A 27944-nucleotide genomic window follows, 5' to 3' on the forward strand; every position below is an offset into this window, starting at 1 on the left:
TGGTGCCCGGCACCGGGATGAAGAGGAATTCCAGGACCGGATTGTGGAAAGGACCAGCACCATTGAGGGACCTGTGGGATTAAAGGTTAGTGTCATTTAAAGGTGTAGAGAGCACCAGAAACCTAGCGGAGATAGCGAGTGTTCGGCTTGTAGATCTGGTGAGAAATTAGGGTTATTGGGGAAAGTGGTGAAGGAGGTGATTTCCTTTCTATGATAATGTATACTTACCCGCCTGTTCCCAATCTTTATCCTGAGAGTTGGGGATAATGGAACGTTCCCTGGAATGAATAAACTCCAGGAAGAAGATGGGGTGAAGGTGGCGGTGTAAATCACACCAAGAAAATATATTTGGTAAAAAATGTAAACAATACAATGCTTCTCTCTCTATACATACACATTTATTAGTGCTTCTATAGAAGAACCAAGTCTTATAATTATTAATAATACAAAACATTCCTAAATATGACAGATAACCCCAGCCCGGGTAATAACATTCCTATTTTCTCTGTGTTTTGCTGATTTACTCTCATGTTATCTCCCATAACAAGTGACATGTCTGCATGGTGCAGCATGTGTCAGTCTAAGCCCCGCCCATCAGACACGCCTTATACCGTATTCGGCACGCCCCCGTTGGAGTCTAGTCCCGCCCCTCAGAGCTCACGCTGGATTTCGTGGTTTGTTCACCATGGACTTGCAGCTTCTGGAGCACCGGGTGCGGGTGACCAGCATTGAGAAGTCCGGCCTCTGGTTCTACACACACCTGCTCGTCAAGCTTCTATTCCTGCGGCACCGGACGAGGTATGGTGTACCGGGGAGGGCTCAGGGTGGCTAATAACATCTTCCCCATGGAGGGGGCTGAACCAATCACCTCAGGACTGCTAGCTGGGGTGTCTGTGGTCACATGGTGCCATCTGTCTTCATACCCTCATGTATTGTGGGGGCATTCCTCCCAGCCTGGCGATAAATAACGATCTTTATTGTACCAGCATGCCCCCATATAGCGTGCCTTATCCTGAACATATGTTCTCTGGAGGACTGGGGAGTGAGAGCTGTCACCCACCCCTTTAGGTGTCACCCCCTTCTATACCCGCTCCTATAGGTGTCACCCATTTCAATAGGTGTCACCCCGTCCTATACCTGCTCCTATAGGTGTCACCCCGTCCTATACCTTCTCCTATAGGTGTCACCCCCTTCTATACCCGCTCCTATAGGTGTCACCCATTTCAATAGGTGTCACCCCGTCCTATACCTGCTCCTATAGGTGTGACCCCCAGCAATACCCGCTCCTATAGGTGTCACCCCGTCCTAAACCCGCTCCTATAGGTGTCATCCGTCCTATACCCGCTCCTATAGGTGTCACCCATTTCAATAGGTGTCACCCCATCCTATACCCGCTCCTATAGGTGTCACCCCCAGCAATACCCACTCCTATAGTTGTGACCCCCTCCTCTACCTTGTCCTAAAGGTGTTGCCCACTTCTATACTGCTCCTATAGGTGTTGCCCGCTCCTATCCACGGTCCTATATGTGTCACCCTGCACCCCCTCCAAAGGTCAGATTGATAAAGGGACATGGTGCAGGGTGGACAGCGCTGGATATAAATGACATCATTGTAATATTCCCATAGATCACAGCAGTGATGTCACACCATTGTGATTATAACGGGATATCTCATCTGATCAGTAAGGTCACATTGAGGCTTCTTTTCATCCATAGTTTACCTGGTCAATGTATATTCTTTATTTGATGTTGGTTTTTATTATTTCTCATCAGATGCAAGTTTTTCAGCCTGACGGAGACACCAGAAGATTACACACTGATGTTGGATGAAGAAGGATTTGAAGGTATACCCTGCTGTATCGCTGACCTATAGTGTAGCACGGTCATATGTTACTTCTTGCACTGGTAGTGTACATAGAAATGTCAGGAACAGATCTGTTTTCTTAGCTGCCCTGGAGTCATTGTAGTTATTTTGCAGATATAAAAGTACACGTGTTTTTTTTGCATTTTGTGATGTTTTGTTCTGTACCCAGAGGAGTCAGGTGCTAGTTGTGAACTGGGATCAGTGATAAGAGATCCTTTATACACCATCAGATCTTATGGTTTGCCAGTATATGGCCACAAGCAGATCTTATAGGTTGCCAGTACAGGTATTCCCAGGGTTACATATGAGATAGGGGCTGTAGGTTTGTTCTTAAGTTGAACTTGTATGTAACTTGGAACAGGTAGATTATTTTAATAAATGCAATTAGGACAGATTTTTGTCTTAACATATTAGGCAGTGTGGTGCCAGTTACTGTATGAAATCCCCACTGTGAGTTAATCACAAACAAAGCAAAAAAAACTTTTATGGAGCCTAGACATTCTGGAGCAAGCTATGCTTTGATATGCAAAAATGAAACAACAGCAGAGTTTGTCTTGGTCACTAAAGAGTTACAAGATGTTGCTCAGCTGTGTTAAGCAAAAGATTTCTTCTGCAAGGCATGCAAACCGCCCCCCTCTCTCCTATCAAGCCTCTGTGCTGCACAAGAATGGCAGGGAAGCCCCATATGTCGGATGTCCTCAACTCAGGGACTACCTGTATATGGCCACAAGCAGCAATAATGGGCAGTTCCACTTATGCATATTCTTTTTCAGTAATGTCACAAACAATCCAAATTTTTTTTTTTTTTTTACAAAATTTAGTACACTGCAATTTGATTGGTGATTAAATAATTTATTTCTAGAGCTTTTTTATGGTGATCCTTGTTGGGAGTTCTCATGATCTCGAGACTAGAAAGGAGAGGTCCTTATGTCTCTAAAGGCTCTGAGAGCAATAATAATCTCTCCCACACTACTAAATAAGTGTGCTTTTGTTTATTTTGGTGTCCCGTTAGTCGGTGATCTCATCACTTGGGACACCCAGTCTCAGTGACATAAGTGAGGGATAGATTCACCATCAGGCACCTGGCCATTTGTAAATACCCCACAGGTGCTAGGGTTCCCCAACTGGAATATGTGTTTTGCCTGCAGTTGGACAACACAAGTGCCATTTGTTAGAACCCTTCGTATGTGCCGTATTCACCTCTTGTTTGTAATTAACAATTTATACTGAAGTTTTAGTTAACATAAACACTTTTAATACATCGATAACTTACAAATCAGCCAATCACCAGCTACGATTATTATTATGTTCGATTATTAAAATGAATGACAGTGTTAGGAAGTAGTTTTGGTTGGTGCTTGTCAATGGCCACAGTAGAGCTATTGTTTCCAGACCCAATGTCTGGCAGCTGGTTGAATCTTTAGCTGGTTTGAACAAACTCCTTTCCACGTCAGATGATTTGGATAAATGCCTTTGTGGTGGCAGGTATCTGTTTGCATGCGGTTGAGAAGATGTAACCATTACAAGACATACTTTCCCGGAAATGGCCAATATGAATGTGGGCTTTTTTGCTATCAATATAAAAGGTTTCATGACCCTCCGAAGGTCTCCTGCTTGTGACCTGATGTATAGCAAATTACCAAGGGTCGACTTATCACAGGTGTGTGAAATTACAAAGGTGTTACCTGTGGGATCTCAGCATCTGGCTGCTGATTGAGCTCATAACCCGTATGCCCTGTGTGTGTATGTGTAAATATATATATATATATATATATATATATATATATATATATATATATATATATATACACATTTGATCAGCTTTCAAAAAGAGAGTGTAAGATAACTCTAGACAGTACAGTCCGAGAGGCAACAGTCATATATTAAAGAACCAAGCAACATGGGATTCCAATGCCAAGGGTAAACAACTTGGGAACATTATGTACTTTTAGGTCAATTGTTTTTTTGGGTTGGAATTTGTCCAACCCTGGCATCAAAACTGAAGTCTTATATGTGGGTTGCTCACTAAGACCAATTTGCCTCATCCAAATTAGATGTTGGTGCAGCATTCTAGAACACAAGTGGATGTGCTACAGACAGATACAGACATAGGAGGAGAGGACCCTGCCCCAAAGAGCTTACGATCTAAGAGGTCGGGGTCGGGAAGCAGCATACAATAGGAGGGGGATATGAATTGGTGGGAAGTAATGAGGGTTTTTAGGGATGGAAGAAGGCAAGTTTAAAAAAAAAAAAAAAAAAAAAAAAAAGGGCTTTGAGTGCTCTTTAAATGAGCAGAAAATAGAAGCAAACCGAAGACCATTGTAGAAAGTCGAGGCAGCTCTAGAAAAGTATTGGAGCCGTGCGTGTGATGAGGTTATGAGTGAAGAACTCCGATAATGATATGCAAAGATTTCCATCACATACCTGGCCGTATACACAGGCAGGTGCAGTAAGTAGAATTGTACCTTCTGCTCTTCGGATAAGATGTAGTCTGTTTGTTCCCCTGCGTGGTTACATTGCCTTATTGTTATCTAGATTACAATTGAAATTAATACAGACAAGGGACACACAGAATGTGCTACTGGCAGCACAATTCTGCTTCTGCCTCACCAGACTACAGGGAATCATCCCAAATGCCTGTATGCAGGGAGCTTACAATGTCCCTACACATTGACAACAATACTGTTGAGAAATTTATACATTGAAGTGTATTACAGCTGGGTTTGGTCAGATCCTATTGTAAGAGAAGTAGAAAGGAAATTATACCAGGAAGGAAGGAAAACGCCCAGCTCTGTTATGATACTTACAGCAAGCTACCTTTTCCTATTGCTGAGCGAGCTTGTACTTGTATATCTCACATACAGTATGAGTAAGAATGTGTGAGCATGGTGGATGCACCTGTGCAGACAATACCCCCGAGACTGATAATTATAGCTGCTTCACTCCACTGGCTGCTAATGCTCTGATTCATCATTGCTCTGTTAATTATACTCCTAAAGCTGAGAACTTCTGTAGGATTTAGTCATGTACTTATTGGAGAATGTATTTTGTCTGGGTGCAGCAGGTAAAACACACCTTATTTGTCTGCATGCTTTTTCCTATACATTTCACCAGAAAAGTCACAGAAATTGGACCCCTTTTATGTCTGCCATATATGTGATAACTGCCAGGGGTGGACATTGATAGGTGCAAAGTGAGCCACTGCACAAGGGTCCCAAACCCTCCACAGCCACAGGGGCCCCAAGTCAGTTCAGTGGCTGGGTTATTTCTGCACAGGGGGGCCACTTCCTGACTATATCCACCATTGATAACTACAGTTCCACCCGTGGCCTGCCAGCACTACCAACTTATGCCATATTTGTAGGTGCATGATACATAAAGAACTGACATTTTCATACCCTTCCTGAAAACTTGCTGAACCTCTTCTGCAGAGATGTGGAGTCTATTTAGAGAGTGTTTTTGTGAGAGTTAAAAAATGTTTGAACCACAGTGCCACAATGTTGGGTATTAAAAGGAAATAAGCGCTCAATCATATAGAAGTAATTATTTGTAAGTTTGTGAAAGTTTATTTATGCATTCTGTGTAGAGGCTGTTTGTAGTTTTTGTTATTTCTGGCTGAACACTCCCGTGATTCCTTGCATTGCAAATAATGGAAGTGGGGTGTTTACGCTTCTCAGCTCAGCTCTCTATATCACAATGTGGTGGCTACAGATAAGAACATTCTAAATTGAGCATGCTATGTAGCTACAAGCATTAAGGATCTGCACATCTCTGCCAGATATAAGGTAGTTATGTGGAGGAAGGAATCTATCATTTAGATGTAAAACATTTTTGGTGACACTTTAAAGTTAGGGCATCAATCTTTGTTCTGGGATTTGCAATAAAAAAGCTAGCATTGAACTTCTAGTACTGACAATCAGTGTATCCCCTTCTGAGTGTGGTTTTTCACAAATGTCAGTGAAAGGCAGTAAAGTATTCTCACTATTTCACTCAGTTTATGTAGGGAAACCAAGCCATGGACATGAAATTTGGGAATGGTGCCATAAAAATACAGACCTGTTGATTTTTCAAACTTTTCAAATTAATGACTAGATGGTGAATACTAAATAACCAATTGAAGAGGAGATATAAATAGGATGCCTCAAAATCACACCAATTCAATTGTAAGTAATATAAATGTTTCTAACCTTGTGCATGAGGATCACAAGGTGTGTAGAACCTGTTCAATGCTCTCTTAGTTTTCCATGCTTGTTACTATAAATGCTTTTCTGTATAGGGGTTGAAGATCTCATGGTATACATCACTCACAGTGTACCCTCTTCTGTTTGATGAAAAGATAATCTGCACTCCGAAAGTCCGCTTATGTTGGCCAAGTTGGACTTTACTTCTTATTGAACTTTTTTCTTTAGCCATTAACTTGGTTTTGTAATAACTATCTTTTTCTTTAAGTTGGAAAGGGATTAGTATACAGGCTGTAAACTGTTTTTTATTTATGCACTTTGGTGTCATGAAGTTAGAATAGTAGTGAGCTTTCATTAGGATAACACACAAGAAACTGCTAAACCAAGGATCGGTGACAAAGGAAAATCAACAGCTGCCCATTACCAAAATATTTTAATGCATCTTCTTTTTAGAGATATAACTCTTCATTCACACTATTCCTTCACATGTGAAAATAAGAATCTGGAATATGGTATGTACAGGGTTATAGAAAAAGGGAGGTGAGAGAGAATTGTTTAGAATTAGAAGGGATATTGATTTGGGTAAAGCCTCTTGTCCCTAATGCAGTGATGAAAAAAGTCTAAAGAAAATCTATAAACATTTTAAACCTCTAAGGAATATAACTGACACATTTTTAGTACAATATTCTGTTAAAAAATAGTTAATAGATATCTGCAAGTATTTTACATTTCCCAGATTTTATCCCTTAAAGCACCCTGCAAATAAAGAAAAATACTTATAGATCTGTCTGGAATGCACTGTAAGCCGCACTGTGGGATGCAAAAATACAGCAGTGATGCGAGTTTAGGTGCCTGTCACCTGTTATCAGAACCTTGACTATTGGAATGAGGTCATACAGGAGCATTTAGGATTGAGGTTCAGTTTTTTGTTTCCTCTTCATTTCTTTTAAGACTACAGTACAGTTCAGGAACCCATAAGAAATGTTTCATGCAGTCACACAATATGCAGGTGGTGCTTCCTAAGGAATAAAAAGTTTTTGTTTTTTGGGGGGTTTTTTTCTGTTATCCCTGTTTTGTGTTTAGGAAAATTTTGAGCAATGCTGACTCAGAGGTGTTGGTGAGAGAGTACTTTTGTCCATAACAACGTGAATCTTTTGCCACCTTTTGTGCCTCCCCGAGGCGTACACGAACATACACATGAACTATAGGGTGCAACCCTACAACCCTTCCCATACCACTTAGTAACCCAAAGTATAACAAGTCCAATGTCACAAACTAATGCTAACAAAAGTGGCAACTACATAAAAGGGTGTAAAGTCTGCAAAAAGTCTTTGTTCTGAAGAAAAAGCTGTTTGTGGCATATCTTTTGCAAAATGAATCCTAAATATGAGCAACTGATTCATTTTAAAGTATCCCATTTCATGTTCTAATGAGGAAAGTTGCAGAGCCTGCATCCCCTCAAAGTAAATAACCCTTAGGGAGTTTCTCAAAAAAATTAAGTTCTTGATGGCATGGACTTTTATCTGGGTACAAACTTCTGGGAAAATGTGCCAATCACACAACCAGGGAATGACGTATGAAGGCTTTCCATACACCAAGTGTACAGAACATCTCCAGGTTGTTGTATTGGATTAATTTTTTCACTGTTTTCAGCAGCTTCAGATTGAAATGGATTGATAATTTTCGTTTCAATAAGTTTTTATTAAAGGTTTACATAAGAAAATATACATTCCAGCATAATATTTTGCAGGGCAGTGCTCAAAAAGTGTACAAACAATATGAACAGTCAGCCAAGGCTAATAATCATGCTTTTCAAAATATAAGGCACCTAAGGTCAACCATGCAGATGGCATGTAGGCTCCCGGGTCATAAGTCCGTAATATTTCCCTTGGGGCTAATCCTTGACCATGAGATGAGCCATAGTCCTTAGGGGGTGGCCCCCGATAGGGTTAGCCCCCCTCCCTCCCTACCAGGTGGGTTGGTCACATACAGTTACCATGAGCAACATTCAGAGTGCCAATATTTACAAAGAGAAAGAAAAGGGAGAGCGGGTGGGGGGACTTGAATGCCTATAGTGTGTGGGGGGGGGGAACTTGGATGTGTGTAGGGTGCGTGGGTTGGGAATAGTGGTCAGGTGGTACACGCCTTAGATAATGGTACCCTAGAGGAAGAGCGTGGTCTCGGGATGATTATATCGTCAGATGCGAGTGGTCCCACCCCATTGTGATATAATACTCTATCCATGGTGCCCACACTCTCTGAAACCAGTTAATGGGGTTGGTAGGTATAGCACCCTTTTTTACGTTCACCAAGAGCCAGAACATCTTTTGTTTGACCTGTGCTCTAGTTGGTATGGAGGACCACCAGGCCTTCGCTAGCAGCATCTTGTCTGCTGTGAACTGGTAGGTTGATAACCTAAATTGGGCTCTGCATACCTCTGGTTTCAGGTTGAGTAGCGCCTCTACTGGGCATTTGGGAAAGGAGCCCCCCACCAGTGTATACGTGATTTGTTGTGTTTCCAATGCCTTAGCATATTGGGGCATTCCCACCAAATATGGTACAGTGTGCCAGGTGCAGTGCAGCCCTGAAAAACAGGTGCCCCCGTGATCGGGTTTCATCTTAGTGCCAGCTTATCTAGCCATGTATGAGCGCATCAGCAATTGTAGCTTGCCTCAATTGCCGAGGCGTTGATGCTGCAGTGGGCCGTTGTGTATATTTGTTCCCAGTCTTCCTGCTGCAGGGTCATGTCCATACCCCTCTCCCAGTGGTAGTACAGCTGTGCTGAGGTGCAACTCTGCATCAATATTTCATAGAGTATCAAGATCACCCATTTCACCTGGGTATCTCGAGTGCACAAAAACCAAAAGCACCCACGGGGGGCAGGTTTACTTTCAATTGTGACTGAATGAAGTGTTTAATTTGCACAAATTGAAAAGTTTCAGATAATTCCTCATAGGCCCAGAAAGTGGATGATTTTTATATAGACGGTGGTCAACCCACCACCGAAACGTATTACTAGAAATGTAATTCTGTCATTTACCCTTATTAAATTGTATATGCTATATTTATAACTTACATATTTTTTTCTAAATAGGGGCTACTCCTTAGGACCTAACATTCTTTCCTAGAAAGTCTAATAAGCCTTTCCTAGAAAGTCTAATGCAAGCCTAATAGCTTGCATTTTTAATCATGTAAATTAGCTGATAAAGGGTTATTGGTGGATTCTTAAGCTAAGTACACACTTGCAATTTTTGTCGTTGGAAAGGAACTTTCACGATCCTTTCCAACGACAAGGGAGTACACGATGCATGAACGGTACATACAGAACCGTTCATGCTCTATGGAGAGGGGAGGGGGAGAGCGACGGAGCGGCACCCTGCTGCGCGCTCTCCCCCTTCCCTTTCATTAGGATCGGTCGTCGTCCATCGTCCGTGGATCCGGCAGGTCGGTCGTTCGGACGATGGACGACACCGACTGTACACACGGCAGATTTTCGCCCGATATTTGGCCGATGCCGATTATCGGGCGATAAAAATCTGCCGTGTGTACATAGCATGTTTGTTGATTCCGCCATATTCACACTGTACAATTTATTCTAATCAGCCAGCAGCTCAGTCTGGAAGTCTTTTGGAATCTGTATGGCTTTGGCAATTCTTCATAGTACTACTTTCCAAGCTGCAATGGAACATTCATTGTTTACATTATTTGATAATTTCATATATTGCTGACATTGTGCAGCTACGTACACGTCCAACGGTTCTCGCCAGATAATCACCTCAGGCCCGATATCAGGCGAGAATGTGGCATGTGTACAGCGCCAGTCGTCCATCGTCCAATTGACCGTCCTGGCGGATTCATGGACGATGCACAACTAACGATCTTAATGCAAGGGAAGGGAGAGAGCGCGCAGCGGGGTGCCGCTCCCATCGTTCTTCCCATCCCCTCTGCATAGAGCAGAAGGGTGCTGTATGTACAGCACCGTTCATGCATCGTGCAATACTAGTTGTTGGAAAGGATCGTGAAAGATCCTTTCCAATGACTATTGTTGCACGTGTTTATGCAGCTTTACAGAGAACATAGAAAGAACATAGGATAAGGTTAACTTTTCAGGTTCAGGTCCACTTTGTCTTTTTATCCCACTTATTCCACACTGGGAACAATTTGTTTTTGGTTATGTATGCAATATATTCCTCTTGATTAAGCCAATTGCAAAAGGTGGAGAGAAACATGCAAGAGTTGTTACTTTATTAATATAATTGTCAACTCATGATGCTGTTAGAGAAGCTTACAATGTTATTGAGCATGCATAGACTGGATTTTTTTGATTTATTTTTTCCCTGTTTTGTATGATTTTATATTGTTTGTAATAAAACCTGAATTGGTGTTTGTCCTGTGCACAATTCATAATGTCTGTGTACCAAAAAAGTCCTCTTTGTCTTCATAATCAGTCCAAATATAAAATATTTGTTTTGAAGCAAAGAGCTAAAAGTTTAGTAATTTATGTCGGTCTAGCTAAATTTTATTTCTAGTACAGGGTATCTGTATTGGTAATAATGTACTAGGGTGGAAGAAACCAAAAATTGCTTCAATAAAGCACCATGAATGCATTGCGTTACATAAAAATTAAAATTCTTTTTGTTTATTACTTTGTAACAAATTCAGAAAAACAAGGGATTTAAAAACTGAATGTGGCGAGAAAGACAATTTATAAAATTAATTTTAGAGGTTTCTTTGGGCCACATGGCCCTCATTATCCTAGAGTAGTGAATTCCAGTGTCTGCAGGATTCATTCACTTCAATTCTGCTGATGTGTGGCTTCTGTGGTTTTCGGGTTCAGATGACTACCCATGTATCATTTTAGTTGCACTCATCATCCTATAGAGGTAAAACCGTCAAACTGAATGAAAATTACATACCAATAATGTGTAATTCAGATTAGGCATTTTATAGCATTTTCATATTTATAAACTGATCGTGTTTACAGATGATCGAAAGCTATCTGACAATACTGTGTGTGTTGCATCTTTGCCAATATTGATTGGATGTTTGTGATCACTCCTATGTAATAAGATCAAAATGACTCTATATATGACTGCCCCTATATTCATGTCATGGAACTAGAACATTAGCTGCTTATTAAAGCAGACAAGTTGATTCAGATGCCTACACCTTTACCTACGCACACAAATGCCTCTGTAAATTTTTTAGTTCAGGTTCACTCTTAAAGACTAATGTAGGGATCAATACAAGTGGGCAGTAGGGTTGCTAAGTACATTAGATTGTGAGCTCTTGTGAGGGACAGCTAGTGACAAGACAATGGACTTTGTAAGGTGCTGTGTAATGTCAGTGCTGTATAAATACTGGATAATAAGTGGCTAGCACTCCAGCCTTACAGCACTGGCAACCCTTGTTTGACTCTTTGCCACTTGTGCACTGGGTTTTGTATGTTTTTCCCATACATTTGTAGGTTTACTCTAGGCACTCCAGTTTTCACCCACATTCCTAAAACATACTATATGTTAATAGACTTTGCCCCAAATATTAGGGACATTTAAAGAGTTGGCAGAGACATTAGATTAACTCCTCCAAGGGACAGTTAATGATAAGATAATGGACTTTGTAATGTTCTGCATAAGATCTTGGTTCTGTAAAAATACAAGAGAATATATACCATTCCTTCATAATCTATGGCCCTCTGTGCTTCTAGAATTGCTGTTTTATAGGATGTATATGACCTAAAATATAGACCTAATAACCTGCTTTACATATAGCTATTTTAGACCAATTTTCTTTAATGCTGGAAATCATCTCCTGTTGACCTAGTGAACAGCAAATATGTTTTGTGGGTCTGTGTCAAAAGAATAAATAAAACTCAGTATGTAGGTTAGGTATATGTACAAGCGTTTAAAATACGACTACTTTTGTTTGGTTAGCATTCATTTTACAGCCCTGATATCCTATTTTGTCACATCTGTGTTCCTGTGCTCATTATTTCTTTTTATTTGTTCCTGGCAGAGCTTGCAAAGTCCGATTTCCTACATGTAGCGGAGAACACATGGCGAGTGCTGAATGTGCTGTCCAATGGAGTACAAACTGGAGGGATTACAAAGATTGCAAAGTCAGTCATTGGGCCCCTGGCTGAGCATAATGTGTCTGTTCTGATGCTGTCCACTTATCAAACGGACTACATTCTGGTAAGGTGTCTCATATTATACAATGACCTACAGCTCAGTGGCTAGCACTCTTGCCTTGGCAGCTCTGGGCCCAAAGTTTGAATCTTGGCTGTAGAGAGAGGGGTTTGCATGTTCTTCCCTTATTTGCATGGGTATCCTTCTACATCCCAAAAACATGCAGTTAGGTTAATTGGATTCCTCTCAAAATTGGCCTTAGACTGTGTTCAAGACAAATGACTATGGTAGGGACAGTAAATTGTGAGACTGTCAGCTGTTGGTACTAGGTACTATATAAATACTAGTTAATAATATAAACAAATAAAATACATTAGAGATGTCTTAGCATCTGATTTACAAAGAGGAAACTTTGATAAACTGCAGTGGAAGTGAGTACCGTATTTTTCGGCCTATAAGACGCTCCGGCCTATAAGACGCACCCAATTTTAAAGGAGAAAAACCTAGAAAAAAAAGATTCTGAACAAAATACTAAAAAATCACTCTGTGTCAATGTATCCCCTTCTAATCCCTCTGAAGCACGCAGCATCGCGGTATCGGATGAGTATGATTTTTTTTAATTATATTTAACATGTATTCGGTGTATAAGACGCACCCACTTTTCCCCCCCCCCCAGTTTTGGGGAAGAAAAAGTGCGTCTTATACGCCGAAAAATACGGTATTTATCAGACTGGCACATGACTGTCCATAGTCAGGTGCATTCTGTACTTTAAAGCCCCTTAGAGTTTGACGTAAATGCTTCATTTCTAAAAAGGGTTGGATAGAAGGAACATTTTGCTACTCCATGACTGAGGCCACATTAAACTTTCTCCCCTGTTTTTTGCTTCTTTTGTCCTATACATTGAATATAATTCCATGAATTTATCATATTAAAAAAAATATTTGCAGACATACATTTCAGGGACCTCTTATATTCAAACGAGATAAATTTGAACAGTTCTTGCCATAATCAAATGACATAGATGGTAAATTTGTCATATGTTTATTGCTATCTGACTTGTGAATGGTCTTCCTCCTCCTGTGTGTAAAATACTTCAATAATTATTCAGGGATTTGGGTCACTGGCCCTTCAGCTGATTACACTTGTCTATCATTGGTTTTATATATGAAGATATACAGCACTATAGCACTGGCAGGAGGCTGATCTCTCAAGCTCCATCTGACACAGCTAGGGGGTGGGGGTGATTCGTTCCCAGGGAAAGGTTTTACCTACATAAGAGATTCATCTCAAGCAGCTAGGTTATTTAAATCAAACATATCATTATTTGAGAGACTGTAATGAAAGCTCAAACTCTGTAGTTACAAGAAAGCACAGTAATGTTATTGTAAATTTTTGAACAGGATACAGAAAAAAATCACCACCTTCACAATATACATGCTTTGCAGCCTATATTAACCCCCTAACCGCTAAGCCCGTAATTTCTCGCACTAAATATTTTTGCTCTTTTGGTTAACCCCGTATTTTTTCGCCTACACTAAAATTTTTTATATTCATGATATCTACTAGAACCCTATTCGGACATATTTCTGTAAGTTACAGGTCTACAATTTAAAAAAAAAAATTTCATGAAAACGCTTTTGGAACAGAAATCTAGAAATCAGTGTAACGCTCAGGTGGTTAAAAACCTGCACAAAAATATTATTATCCAGCTGCATTTGCTACAATTACTATGTGATTGGCTTCCCCTGTGATCAGTTGTAATTATTTTGATTTAGTTCAGCCTATCTTATTTCTGGAGCATTTCAGTGTGTAAAGTTGCAGACAGACCCAAGTCGGGAGATGGGTACCAAAAAATATCAATTGCTAATTAATTTCTAGCAACCTAAGTCCATAATTAAGATCCTCCACAGATCTGCCTGTCTTTCCAAACTTAATGAAAGCGCAATCTGGTCAGAAAGGCAAATAAGAAGCCTATGGCAACTTTGAAGAATTTATGGTAAAGATTGGTAAGTGTGTGCAGGTGATAATATCACAAGACGCAAGAAAAAAGCCATTCCTCAAGAAAGGTCACATTATGTTTCAGTTAAGGTCTCCCAGACGGATAGCTATTTAAAGAACACAATAGCCACTGTAAAGCATGGAAATAGTAGCATCCTGCTGTGGTGGTGTTTCTCCGTAGCAGGCACTGGGCCACTTGTCTTAGTAAAAGGAAAAATGGATGGGGCGACATACCATCAGATTATTGAAGAAAACCTGCTTCTCTCTGCTGAAAAGTTGTCAGTGAGAAGGTTTACCCTCCAGCATGGCATATGTTGAAATAGATAGCACTAGGGCTGAAGAAGAAAAATGTTCAATAGAGTGACCTAGTCAAATCCCCGTAAGATTGCAATTCTCTAATGGTACCCATCCAGTCTGACGGAGCTAGAATACTTCTAGAAAATATTCCACGGTTTAGATGTGTACAGGTACTCAAGGCTGTGATAAAGCAAAGTACTGATTCTTTGTCAATCTTAGTGTTTTTGTTTTTATCTGAACTGCTGCCATTATATGTTTCACTCGGATATTTTACTTGCACAGAAAGTGTACAGCTGGAAGAATTTGTGTGTGTATGTGTGTGCGCCTTTATATCATATTGCAAATCAACAAAATGTAAATATATTGTAATAGGTGATTATTTTCAAAAGTCGTTGGATAACAGCACAATATACAAATAGATCCTCTCAGAAATCAACACTTGTCCTATGCAAGTTCTGACCCATGTCAAGCTTACTTTTCAAAACTACCGAATGGGGTTTTTTTTCTCCCCACTTTCCTGTGTTTCTGAATGTATGTAGTGTTATTGTATCTTTTTAGTTTTGAATAGCTAAGTTAATGCACCCATAATTGCAGATATTTTGTTTGTCCTGGGTATTGTGGAGCTCTGCTGTGTCAATGTGCTGCTTGCTACTGTAATGGTGTTTTAGGAGCTGTTCAATATAAATGGCAACGATCATATAGCAACAAAAGTTAGAACAAGCCCTAAAGAAAGCTTGTATTTTACTGTTCCAGACCTAGATACAGCTAACTATTCTTTCTGTAAAGGCTGGTTATCTAACCCAATAAACAAATGCAAATGCTGTATTCTGACTTTCTTTGATATTCTGTGTACTCTTTTGAGCTCACGTCCTTATAAAGTTTCTAGCAAAGTCATCCTCCATACTTTTGCAGCAATTAAAACCTGCAAGTTTTCCTAAAGCCAGAATTGAGTGGATGGATCTCTGCATTAATCTGGTTACTGTAGTCCTCATGAGGGATTTCTCCCCCTCTGAGTGCTATTTGACCTCTTCTGGCAGCTCCGAGGATAGTGTATGAAGCCATGGTGTCTATTCCTGATAGAATACGATCACCGCTACACTAGGGATGGGTTAATGGGACAGAGGTATTTGCAGTACTAATAAAGTTGGCTCCAAGTCATGTGAATTCAAGATACCATTTTAATTAAATTGTAGGGATGTCTGGAATGCAAATAAAATTCTTTTTTTTGTTTTGTGGACAATGAAGTCAGACAAACGTCTCTGTTGTAACCTGGCTTTGGACTGAAGAGACTATGCCTTGTAATTGTAAAGGGCACTTACTCAAGAACAGGAGTAACATGAAAATAATACTTATCTATCTTTACATCTGAACAGTATAATGCTGTTATATAATTTATTTTTGTATTGCACCTGATGTTGAAAAAGAATGATTAACTGAACCACACAGAAATACTTAAACTGCTACTGCTGAACAAGTCTACAGATCAGGAATTCTGACTAGTCTCTGACTATGCTTGTTTTGAGGAAGTAACTCAAGGTAATGAGGTCAGAAACAACCAAACAGCTGGTGTTATCAGAAGGTCATGTGCAGTGGCAGAATACAAGTAGCATTCCATGAGAAATAAACAGCTGTACTTGTAAAAAATAAAGTTAGAGAAATGTATACTGAAAAAAATATCTGTAGTCCTTTTCAACCTACCTGGTTGTCTCTGCTTTCAGTATTTTGATTCCACAGTCCAGAAAGAGACTGTAATCAGGGCAGCCTTATGTCTGCATATTCGTTCCATGACCTTTGCCATTCCTCTGCATACCCCATTTTAGGATGCTATTCAGATTATGTGCACATTTCAAGTATGGCATCTTAAGAAGGTGGTGTTGCATAGGCCTGGCAGGAAAGCATGTGTGATCTGTATAAAGAGCATGCTAATCCTTTAAATAACTCTGAGAATTAGTTTTACCAACAGTTTCCAGAGTACACTTTCCAGTATGTTTACTAGCTCTTCTGTTGTGCAAGCTGTAGGATCAGTTAGCAGTAGAGGGTTAGGCTAAGATGGGTTGTAAAAATTTCAGCTACTACTGCACTTTATTTCAAGCAGTTAAACCGTTAACTGGTTCTATTCTCCATTTTTCAAACTTGCTAATTTTAAGGTGTTCCCTTGTGTTTGTTGTCTAGTTGCTGGTAAAGTCTACTTTTATATTGCACAGGTGCGTGAAGAGGATTTGCCAATGGTGTTCCACACACTTCTAGGGGAATTAAACATCTACAAGGAAGAAAATGGAGACCTGGTCCCGATTTTGATTGACGAAAGCGATAGTGTGAAGACTAGGAACTGTAAGTCAGTCTCTGATCTGTTATCAGCAAAACAATAAAAGCACTGACCAATGAAGTGAAAATCATTGGTTTCATAGAATGGTCCCTGGTTAGGGGTGGGAATAATTTTTACCAGTGAACAGCTAGCTCTTGAAGGTGATGGGTTGAAATTAGGAAACCATAAGGATCTGATGTAACTCAAGGGCTAAATTGTAATGGCTAGACCACAGGGTCAGAGAATCTCCAAAAGGACGGGTTTTATGAGAAGTGTTTCTGGTATGCAGTTGGTATGTAGCAAAATTGGCCCAAAGAATGACATCTGGTAAACTGTTGACACGATTATGAGCACCAAAGGCTCATTAATAACTTTCAAAACTATCTCCAGCACATTAGGCTTAGAAGTAGGGCGGCTTAATCATATGGAAATGCAACCCAATGTTGCTATGCCCTAAAAAATAACCCATCCTCAAGCAGCTGTCTTGTCCTTGTCTCCTAACCCTGCAACATTTTTTAATGACCTGGTCCAGGTAATCAAATTTGCCATTAAATCATGGTGGATAGTCAGAAGTGTGTGCACCAATTTACTTAGTAAAGAGATAGCAGCATGATGCGATAGAGGCAGTGTGACTGCAATCTGCTGCTAAAGGTTTTTGTGTCAGATACCACAGGACATTTTCAGAAGTCTAATGCAGTCCGTGTCCGGATGGGCCAGAGCTTTTTGGTGGCACAGGAGAGACTTGCACAGTCAGGAACTATTTCATGTTTCGTCTGAGTATTGTATTCTAGGTACCCTTGCTTCATCTGTCTTGGGGAGGAAGTTGCAGTGTAGTTGTAGTGTCACAACTTCGGTCACCTATTTATTTTTTTTACTGAATTACCAAAATACAATTATCAAGTCCTATAACGCCTTCCTGACAGTGTTGTTCAACGTGTCTGCTTGTCAGTAGCTTTCCTTCCTATCATCCACATAGTACATGACAAACCTCTCCTATGCATGCCTGCAAATAATAAGACTGAGACCTATTCTGACTTGCTCATATCATCTTTATACAAATCTCTAGGAATAAGCAACTCTGTGGCCAGACTTCATTGCAGTAATATCAAACTTCCTTGTTATCAAACTGATACTTTTTATATGATGATTGTTTCTAGATTGAATAATGTTACAATCTTCTTACAATGTGTATTCTGCCTTAAATATGATAACAAAGCATTCCAGCAAATGTTGTAAGGGGCAGCATCCCTGTAATATCTTCTAGTCATGGAGGCTTAGAATTATTTTGTGCAATACCAGAAATAATTATAATTCTTATTTTGCACTATTGCATTATTTATGCAACTAAACTTATATTTTTTTTTTTTTTTTTTTGTAATTTTTCCTTTTGTCCATTTGACCATTTGGCAGGAATTGTAGTCAATTTTTATAATTTTTATCACATAAAACAAATCTATACAAAACCCTTAGTTTATTAGGAACAAGTCAGTAGTTCAATGGTAATTCTTGGATTCAATGGTAATTCTTGGACTGCGCCACAGTCACTTGAACACAAGAGGTCAGTATACCAGTATTGCTTTTCCTGGCATACGCATAGCATAGTTTACATGTACAGCTGTTACACATTACTTTTTCCTGAACATTCTATTTTTTCACTTAGCTCTTGAGAACGCCACTTACGTAATCTTTGTGAAACTCAATATGATCATGGCCTTCATCAGGACACAATATGGATAATTTAGTACAACATGTGCACATTCAGAAAAGGCTTTGTTTTAGGCTGATGATTTTCCTGTCTGTGTTTTAAATGACTTTTTTTTTTCAGTGTTTGGTCTTACAGTGCACCCTGTCCAGAGTCCAGAAAACAAGTTCTGCATCCTCACCCTGGACCGTGACACTCTGCCATCTATCTCTACCATTATCTTAGAGGTCCTCTTCTACTCTCATATGTGAGTGAACTGTGACACTTCTGCCTTCTACAAAAGAAGAATCTGTAATCCTAAAATGAAATTCAGAGAACATGCAGTTGCTTGTAAAGAAATTTTATCTGTGCAGCACTATGTTTGTCATTCAAAAATTAAAATCCACATTTATTCTGGACCTTAGAACCATAAGATGCATTTGAACTAAATGGTATCTGAGAAAATACAGTGGATATGTCAAACATATCTACCAAATGCACATAAAGTGCAACTGGCTTTGTGTAATTGGCCAAATGCTTTGTAAACCTAAATAAAAGAAAAAATGAAACTATATTACTAGGTATCAATCCAGTTTGGGTGCTGCATTTAGGGAGTATAAAGGTCTCTGTTTTGAAACTTGTATAACATTCAATGTTGTGAGTGGTTCCAAGGAATGGTATGACGTAAATGTTGGAGTATGGGAGATACGGTATAAGAAGTAGGAAGGGAGGTGGGGATATAGGTAAAGGAAACGTGTTACAGGTAGGTGTTGGAATTATCTTGTGCTTTCAAAGTGTTTCATGTGTGTGATGAAACTAGGTTTTGCTTGAGTGATCATTATTAGCGAAGCTGGAGGTGTAAAAAATGTATTCTACATAATTTTACTAGATGTGATCTGCTTACATGTCTTTTCAGATCTCCGCGCGACTCACCTGTTACTTCACATGACACAGAGTCATTTCATTTCTTTGCCTTCTCCTTGATTGATGGGTATATTTCCATTGTTATGGATACAGAGACAAAGAAGAAGTAAGTATGAGTTTGGAATGTTAGAATATAACTTAATATTCTAATTAGTAACTTAGAGTATCATCATCCACAATGTTGCTTTCTTAAATGAGCAACACGGGAAATATAAATACATAAGACATTTCAAAAAGCTAGCACAATCTTGTATGTATTATCAACAGGTTTGTGCAACTTATTATCCTCTGTTGTTTTCCCTTGTGCCCTGTGCTGCAAGAGCAGTGAAGCTGCAGCCGCAGGCAGAATGCTACCTGCAGATATACTGTGCTAGATGCTGTTTATGCATTTTTTTAAGGGTAAGTGCTGTACACAAAGTTTCCTAAATAGTAATACAGATCTCAATGGCAGAACAGTGTTTAACACCATCTGTTGTCCTTTCCTTCAGACTTGGAACACTGTGATGGAAATACTGACTTACAGTAAGGGTAATGCTTAGGCCCTCCAACTCTCATAATTCATTATTGGTCACTGTATGTGATCTGCCATCTTACTGCCATCTTACTGACCAGTGCAATGCAAGAGGGGGGACCCGAACACTCTAGAAGGAAACTAAAAATACCAGCAATATCTAGAAGTGCTGCAATCTAGTACAACCATCTAGTAGAGTCTATGTGGAAATCTTAGTACACTTAGGGCTGAGTCTCTGTTCAATGCAGAGATGTGCCCCATTGCTAGCTTTGCATCATATTCTTGATGCATTTTAATCCTGTGAGCAGAACCTTTATATTTTTATACATGAAAAAGTTATTTATATTCCCTATAAAAATGATCCAAGTATAATGTTGCTTGTACTGCTTAGGCATATGTTTAATGATGCAGATTATATGTATTAATAAAAGACAAATAGGTGGTATGTATGAGGTTTATTAAAATATTACATTCAGTAGAATTTCCTCATTTCTGCTTGATGTCAAGGAAGTTTCTCTAGTGTCTCTTGACATTTTTAGCTTTGACAGATAATCATATTGCTTAAATGTAGTGAAATGTCAGGAAGTTTACTGCGTGCACTGTATGTATTCCATCCTATCAGGAAGGGTCAGAAGGTTAGATAGTTCTTGATCTTATGGAGAGGATGTAAGTAACATTTCTGACGTCTGTGTCTTTGGCAACTTCTCTTAGGTTCCCCGCTGACCTGCTTCTAACAAGTTCCTCTGGAGAGCTATGGCGAATGGTGAGAATTGGTGGGCAGCCTTTGGGTTTTGGTGAGTTGTGTTTTCACCACCTACAGTAATTCAGCAATTGTAGTTCAAATCTGCCTTAGTAAATAGGGATAGAATGTATCCAGCTTTTATTGCTGTCTGTGACCAGTTAGGGGCTATTTTCTCTTGCTATGTGATCACCAAGACATTAACTCTCCAAAAAGGACTTTATTTTGTGTGAGGTCATCTGATAAGTAAGTAAGGAGAAATCCTTGCACTCCTAGCAGTACATACACCCATTGTATGCAAAACAACATAAAAAAATTGGCATTTGAGAACTCGGTTAAAAGATCGTGCTCTGGAGAGGATAATACAAGTAGCTATTTCTTAGCAGGTTTTAAATAAAATATATGTAAACTCTAACAACAAACTCTCTCGGTTGTTGTCTTTTGGTCTTCAAAATAAAGTATTGAAGGTTTTTTTTTGTTAGATCTGTTTGATAATTTTGCCTTGACATACACTATGGGAGTTTCAAATCTCCCACTTTTCCAGCGTAATTTACTTTTCAAGTTCTAAAATAGTTGCATTCATCATATGCATCACATCAAGAACTGTTTGCTTACCCACAAGAGAGGCCTGGTGTTCCAAAAGTAGGTTTACTGTAGAAGGCTTAGTTCACATTAGTGCTTTTACTGCTTAAAACTTGGGGAAGAAAGGGTTACCTTTGGAACAATTGGTTTACCTTTTTTCCAGCAGCATTGCGGTAGTATTGCTGCATGTTTCTTCAGGTGCTACATGCATTTGGAATCGTAATCCCTTTTTCACAGCGTTGGCAGTTTTAAGCATTTGCAAGTTTTTTTTTTTTTTTGTTTTTTTTTTTTTACTGTGAACTAAGCTTAAATTACACTACATTAAATACACTCAATAGGAACCTGAGTGACAGTAAAAGGGTTCTGGACAGTTGGGACATATTAGAAAGATGATTGAAAACTGATGCATACTAAGGTGATGGACATTGCAAAGTTGCAACAAAGTTTAGGGGGAGGTAGAAAGTGGCCACAATTATAGGGGTTACTGGATACCTGTGGCACAAACAACTGGGAGCTCTAAAATTGTCATATTGCTCCATCCACTTTTTAAACTCCCAGCTAAACAAATATTCTGGTAAGAAAAAAACTGCATAGTATTTGCGTGCAAAAAGATGGCATCAAACGCCTATAGAATGCTGGTAGCATAACTCTAGAAAGATATATGAAGGCCTTTTGGTATGTACAGTCTGTAGATAAATGTTCTCAGACATGGTACCTTGTGTTGTGAGAACATTAATCTGTGTTACATGTGTAAGATAGCACACAACTCTTGATAACATCCACAGATCTCAGATTAATGATTGAGAACCATACTGAATATTTACCAATTGTGATCACTGAAAGTTTTTTTTTTTTTTTTTTATTACAAGTTTTCCCATCTTGCAGATAACTATACATATGTCTTTATGTACAGGAAGAATCATAGTGCAGTGTAAAGACTTGTGGTGTGGTATTAGCATTGTAATGTTTTAAACCTTGTATTAAAAAAACTATCCTATAAAGTAACAAAAGTTTATTTTTTTCATAACTTTACTAAATATACAATTACCAGATTTTCTCACATGTAAATGTACAAACTAAAAGCAACTTGGTCTGTGCATCCCATCGAGTGAGATTTACTAATATTCTGTATTTTATTGCAGATGAATGTGGAATAGTGGCACAGATAGCTGGGCCTTTAGCCAATTCAGACATGTCTGCTTACTATATCAGCACCTTTAATTTTGACCATGTTTTGGTAAGTAGACTTTTTTTCACTCTGATTTTTTTTTCCTGTGGTTTGGGATTAAAAAGGAGTTTTTACTAGCAAGGGCAAGCAAGATAAGTGAAATAATCATCTTGCATTTTACTATCAATCACATGCATTGTAGAAATTGGGATAAACTTCTTATGATCCTTATATAGACAGATGTGAAGTCGTTTTATTTGTGTTGGATCTCATAATTCCAGGCAAACACAAGGGTGCAGTTCAGTTAAAATAATTTCTACTGAATGCTGCATCTTTACACTACATATAAAGCATTTAATAATTACTCATTAAAGCCACAGGGCTTTGGCTGCTGTGTGGCACAAATAAAACATTCTACAATGCATTTCATGGATGAGTAGGCCATGTGCTAGACATATTTCCTAATATCATTAGTGTATAGGTACTAGCATCTCACATCCTTTGTGTGTGAAATTCCCCCACCTACTAGATTGTAAGCTCTTCGGGGCAGGGTCCTCTCCTCCTGTATCACTGTCTGTATTAGTCTGTCATTTGCAATCCCTATTTAATGTACAGCGCTGCATAATATGTTGGCGCTATATAAATCCTGTTTATTAATAATAATAATAATAATAATAATAGCATGGGCACAACCAATGCACAGCTTGTAAGCTTGGGTTCCTGTTGGTTAACCTCAGTGACAGTCCTTTACCACAGGGGAGTTTTTGTAAAAGTTTTCTGTATCAAAAGGGATACAAGTATCTTGATTTCCAGTTGAAATTTATAAAAAAACCAACTATCTGAGGTAGATATTTAGCATTTCTTTTCAAGGGGATTTTCCATAAACCTGAAGATATATTCCTAGGGGGTTATACCTGACCTGCCCATGTTTTCCCATGTAAATGGCATTTCCCTGATACTACCTGGGAGTAGTTCATTGATGACTGTTTGGCTACTGCTGACACTAGAATACATTCACATTTCTTTGTTTTTTTCCTTATTATAGCTTTACAAAAGAAAAACAGACACTGTCTATAATAAATGTTTCTTTCCAGCTACTTTACATTTATCCTGCTTTGTTATAATGTAAAAAAAGGGGGTTCTTTGAGCAAAAGTTAAATTGTATTCATCATTTAACTTGTGTCAGGATGCAAATCACATTACATCTTAGTGAAAATCAAATCAACATAGATATAAATATGAAAGGCGACCCCACGTGAAAAAACACTGGGGATGATGCCTGTTAACTAGACAAAAACTAGACATACCATTTCTAATCAGAGTACTGGCTATATCCATTATTCTGGTAGAGTATCTTTTATTCTACATCTTCAACCCATGAACTGTTTTTTTTTTTTTCTCATCTTTTTGAGAACTCTGCCTCCCACCCAACATTCTGTTGCTGTCTCAATGTATCCCCTGAAGAAGCCTATGAGCGAAACGCGTTGGAGTGGAGACGAATTGCTCTGCTTACAGCTACAATTGAGGAGTTTTTTTTGTCTAGTTGACAGGCATCATCCCCAGTGTTTTTTTTCACGTGGGGTCACTTATTTATACCCATGTTGAATTGATTTTCACTAAGTTGTAATAAAGTAATTTGCATCCTGACATGAGTTAAATGATGAATACAATTTAACTTTTGCAGAAAAAAAAAACCCTTTTTCTTTTCAATAAATTATTTACACATCAGGGCCAGCAACTAAACTACTACTAAAAGTTTTAGGGCGTCGCAATCCTTATTTGTCCCAATTTATCCTGCTTTGTATTAAATATCCACACCTAAATCAAGCACACTTATTTAAATGTATTTTTCTTTTGGTGTTGAGTAGATTAGGAAACTGTTGGAATCATTTTCAGGTTTGTTAGAGGGATTTTACTTTAATTGAATTTTTACTTTTCTGTTCTGGATTTTACTAAACAGGACAGATAATGAGCTGAAATCTGAAATAGGGAGACAACAATACAAAGCTGACAGATATTCTAGCTTACCCCTACAGTGTTCATCTGTCTGTATTTTTGTTGGATTATTTACCCTAATGGACAGTTAAGGAATCTTTCCAAATGGTACTTCCAGATGCAGCACAGCTTGACAGAATTTTTTTTTGTGATTTTAGTGGAGGGGCTTAGGATATTTTCCAGATGTATTAGTGGATTGGAGAAGTTGGGGAACTTCAGGTACCTCAAAATCACCAGTAAAATTGGCCTTTCATATAGGGTCATTGTCTTACCTAAATATTCCAACAAAAGCACTTTCCCGGTTCCCATGGCACTGATTGAACAACACAGAACCATCGGCACTGATGAGGTCATTTCTGTGCACTCCCTACTTGTAAACATTATAAAGGCATAGGCCATCGATATAGTGCAAGGTGATAGAGCCTGACTGGCCTACACTGCCAGCACCCCTTTTTAGTGTTTCAGGGGCAGAAGGGCAGATTTTTTTTTTTTTTTTTTTTTTTTTTTAAGATAACAGCTAAATTGTAGATATGAATTTGTTTTTAATATTAGATGTAAATTATCTCCTAGCATTAAAGCACCAGCCATTATAAAAGATACATAAACTATTTCAGTGTCTCTTTTGCTTCAGGTTAGCAATTTTTATGTAAGGTTTAGAGGAGAACTCACATGAAATCTGTACATGCCATTTTATTATATTTGTGTAGAATGTGTTTTTTTTCTTGTGTAATGCTACTCCCGTTTGTAACATTTTGCCCTTCTATTTACCTTTTTTTATTTACAGGTTCCAGAAGACGACGTTAGCTGTGTGATTGAGTTACTTAACAAACGTCAGGCAAATAATAGCTAAGGCAAATTGTCTCTTGGTTCATCGGTAGTCTGTGATGCAACATGACTGGGAGGAGGAAGTTAGGCCATAGGCTGCACATGCTGCTGGGCTAGGTTTGACGTATTGCCAAGCCAGACGTCTGACAAGGAAGAGAACTTTTTCTCAGATCTATTTAGGGTGCTACGTGCGAACTCTCTCCAGTGCCAGCTGACTGAATGTTTACTGAATACAAAAGTCTGTGTTCTAATATCAGTGGAGTCACTATGAGCACTATGAATAGGCAGACAGTTCTGTTATATTTATGCACTTTCACATTTAATTTACTGTCCATATGCTGTGTTTTTGCCACAATCTTTTAAAATTACAAACGAAAATCAATTTCTAAAGGTAAACTAGAAGATATATCTCCTGCTGTGTTTGCAGTGCTTCAGTGCAGTGCGTTTTAGGTTTACCTGTAGTAAGTTGCCTGCAATGTCTTAGCGGGACTTTGATTCCAGATTTAAATTTGCCAAAGTCACAGACAATGACTGGGCTTTACCTATGCAGCATAAATGGTGTTAAAGAGTAACACATGCCATTAAAGTTTCAACATTTTACTCTGACCGTCCTTAATGAAAGCCAGCTCTTGATTGGTTGCAAAGTATTTGTGCATTATGGACAGTTAAAAAAAACTAGTTCCATTTTCCATGCCATAATGAATGTGAGTAAAGTTTTATTAAGTTTGAGAACAGCAATGTTGACTGCTGAATAGTGATACTACTCTGAAGTTGAGATTAACATTTATTTTTAAAATACAAAACTTTGTTTTGTTTGGTAACTGCTTGCTGTAGTAACCCTGGAAAACGAATCCAGCTTTTCTCACATTAAAAATAAATGGCATTTTAATGTTGGCACATCACATAACCAATTAAACCTTCTTATGTTGTGTGAAGTAGTCACATTTAAATGAACTATTTTAAATGAGATTAGCAGATGCTCAAATTTATTGCTTCCATTTTGACTGAACAATAGTCTTTTGGATGGTAGTTTAGTTTTCAAACCTTGTCAGTAGCCCTTTTCTTCCCAATTTAACATTGTCTGCAGCAGTCTAATGCACAGAACTCCTTGTTATCTGATCCTATAAAAAAGGTATCTGGAATCGATCTGCATACTAATAGCTAATAGTCTAGACCTTTATGTTACAGTATGTAAAGTAGTGTATTATGCTGTGACCAGATAATATAGGATATGGTATTTGTACAAATACACTGATCTTTATGATCTGTAAAATAGGTTTCTATAGAATGCCGAAGCAGCAGTTCATACGAATGCTCATCAGTACTGTGTGGAACACAGGTCCTATATTTTTACCACTAGGAACTTATTTTTGCCTTTATTTTATTTCGGAGGCTAAACATTGTTCCTACAGCTTTACTATCATTGGTTCAAATGCTTAACTACCTAATTGTTGCCATGCACTTCAATAACTTACACAACTGAAATTTTAGGCATTTGGTCACATGATCTTTGATAAAGGGGAGGACCAGCCAGTCTAAACCTAAGTGACCAAGTGCCTTAAGGAATAACTAGTACTGTAAGTAACCTTTTCTCCAGGTAAAAAAGTATTTCAGCACTTCAAGTATTGTTTGATTTATTCTAGCTATACTGGTAACATTGATGCATGCTAAAGCTTGAATAGCTCTAACTTTCAACAAGTTACAGTTTGTGATTTCACTATAAATGAAAATACCTCAGTAGAGTACATATTAATGTCACAATGCTCAATATCAGGTCAGATATATCACTCAAGTGCCTTATGACGAATGGAACACCACAGCCAAACCCTAGCAGATCCCCCTCACTTTCAGTGACTCTTGCCTTCTTTGTTTTATTTCAGCTTTGAAGTTGCCTTAGTGTTAAACACTACTGTAAAATTATGTTGAGGATTTTTTTGTGACAGTATTAAATATAAAGAAGTTTTGAACACCTTTTAGGTTGCATTTTGACTGTTGGATAATAAAAAAACTAAAGAAAAATCCCGGGTGAGTGTTCGGTTTTGTGCCTGAATTATATGTGTAAATACCATTTATAGTCTGACCTAAAAATGCCTTGACATCCGCTGAGCAATACTGATAAAAACAACTGTGAATGCTTTGACATCAGATGTGGTTTTTACCAAACTGATTTTTCCAGTAGATTTGAATTAATCGGTTATCCGTAAAGTTTGTTCTTAGACAGCTTTATGACTAAAAGGTCATGTGTGGAGATATGACATTTTGCTGCAAGATTTCAAGGTATATGGTGCCTTATAAAAGAGGAAACATGACAACCATGGAGAATATTTTGGAGTAGAAAAGTTAGTAGGGGCTGCTTCTGTGGCTGCAATGTCCAGGAAGATTTGCAGATTTGTTCTGTCCTAAATGATTGGGATTTTGGACTTCATTTTACCATCTCTAAATTCATGTTGTACAGAAAGTTAAGGCCCAACCCCTGGCAGGCACACTTACACCTTCCTGGCACAACCTTCAACCAATGGGAGCTTATTACCTTTTGTGTTCCTGGCTGCCAAAACAAGTTATCCCAGGTAACCTAGACGTCTCCTATCAGTAGGCTAAATCCGGACTGGATATCTTCATGATTAATGAGAAATTAACCAAAATACATTTTGATTCTCATGATAAATTTCTAGCTATCTGGGACCCATGGATGACTTTTCGGCATTCTGGTTTTACCACCACAATGCTTGCAAGATTCAACCTCTAC

The 27944-nt window shown here is 38.6% G+C and overlaps 1 protein-coding gene across 4 annotated transcripts; it reads left to right on the forward strand.

Annotated features, from left to right (window-relative positions):
• CASTOR1 (cytosolic arginine sensor for mTORC1 subunit 1) lies at positions 1-27217 on the forward strand. 4 transcript variants are annotated; one of them, XM_072415273.1, is made up of 9 exons: positions 1-85; positions 1773-1843; positions 12060-12238; positions 16673-16799; positions 18599-18722; positions 19371-19484; positions 20601-20683; positions 22353-22447; positions 25158-27217. In XM_072415273.1, the coding sequence occupies exons 2-9, from the start codon at positions 1819-1821 to the stop codon at positions 25221-25223; spliced, it is 813 nt and encodes a 270-aa protein (XP_072271374.1). In that variant the 5' UTR covers positions 1-85; positions 1773-1818; the 3' UTR covers positions 25224-27217. The 4 variants fall into 4 exon arrangements, 2 of the variants coding, with proteins under 2 accessions (XP_072271374.1, XP_072271372.1); XR_011921389.1 differs by lacking the exons at positions 1-85; positions 25158-27217 and adding exons at positions 643-798; positions 19699-19777; XR_011921388.1 differs by lacking the exons at positions 1-85; positions 25158-27217 and adding exons at positions 643-798; positions 19699-19777 and having other exon boundaries at positions 19867-20683; positions 22353-22417.
• The last annotated feature ends 727 nt before the right edge of the window (positions 27218-27944 follow it).

The sequence above is a fragment of the Pyxicephalus adspersus genome, chromosome 6 (genome assembly GCF_032062135.1).
Source record: "Pyxicephalus adspersus chromosome 6, UCB_Pads_2.0, whole genome shotgun sequence".
Lineage (NCBI taxonomy): Eukaryota > Metazoa > Chordata > Amphibia > Anura > Pyxicephalidae > Pyxicephalus > Pyxicephalus adspersus.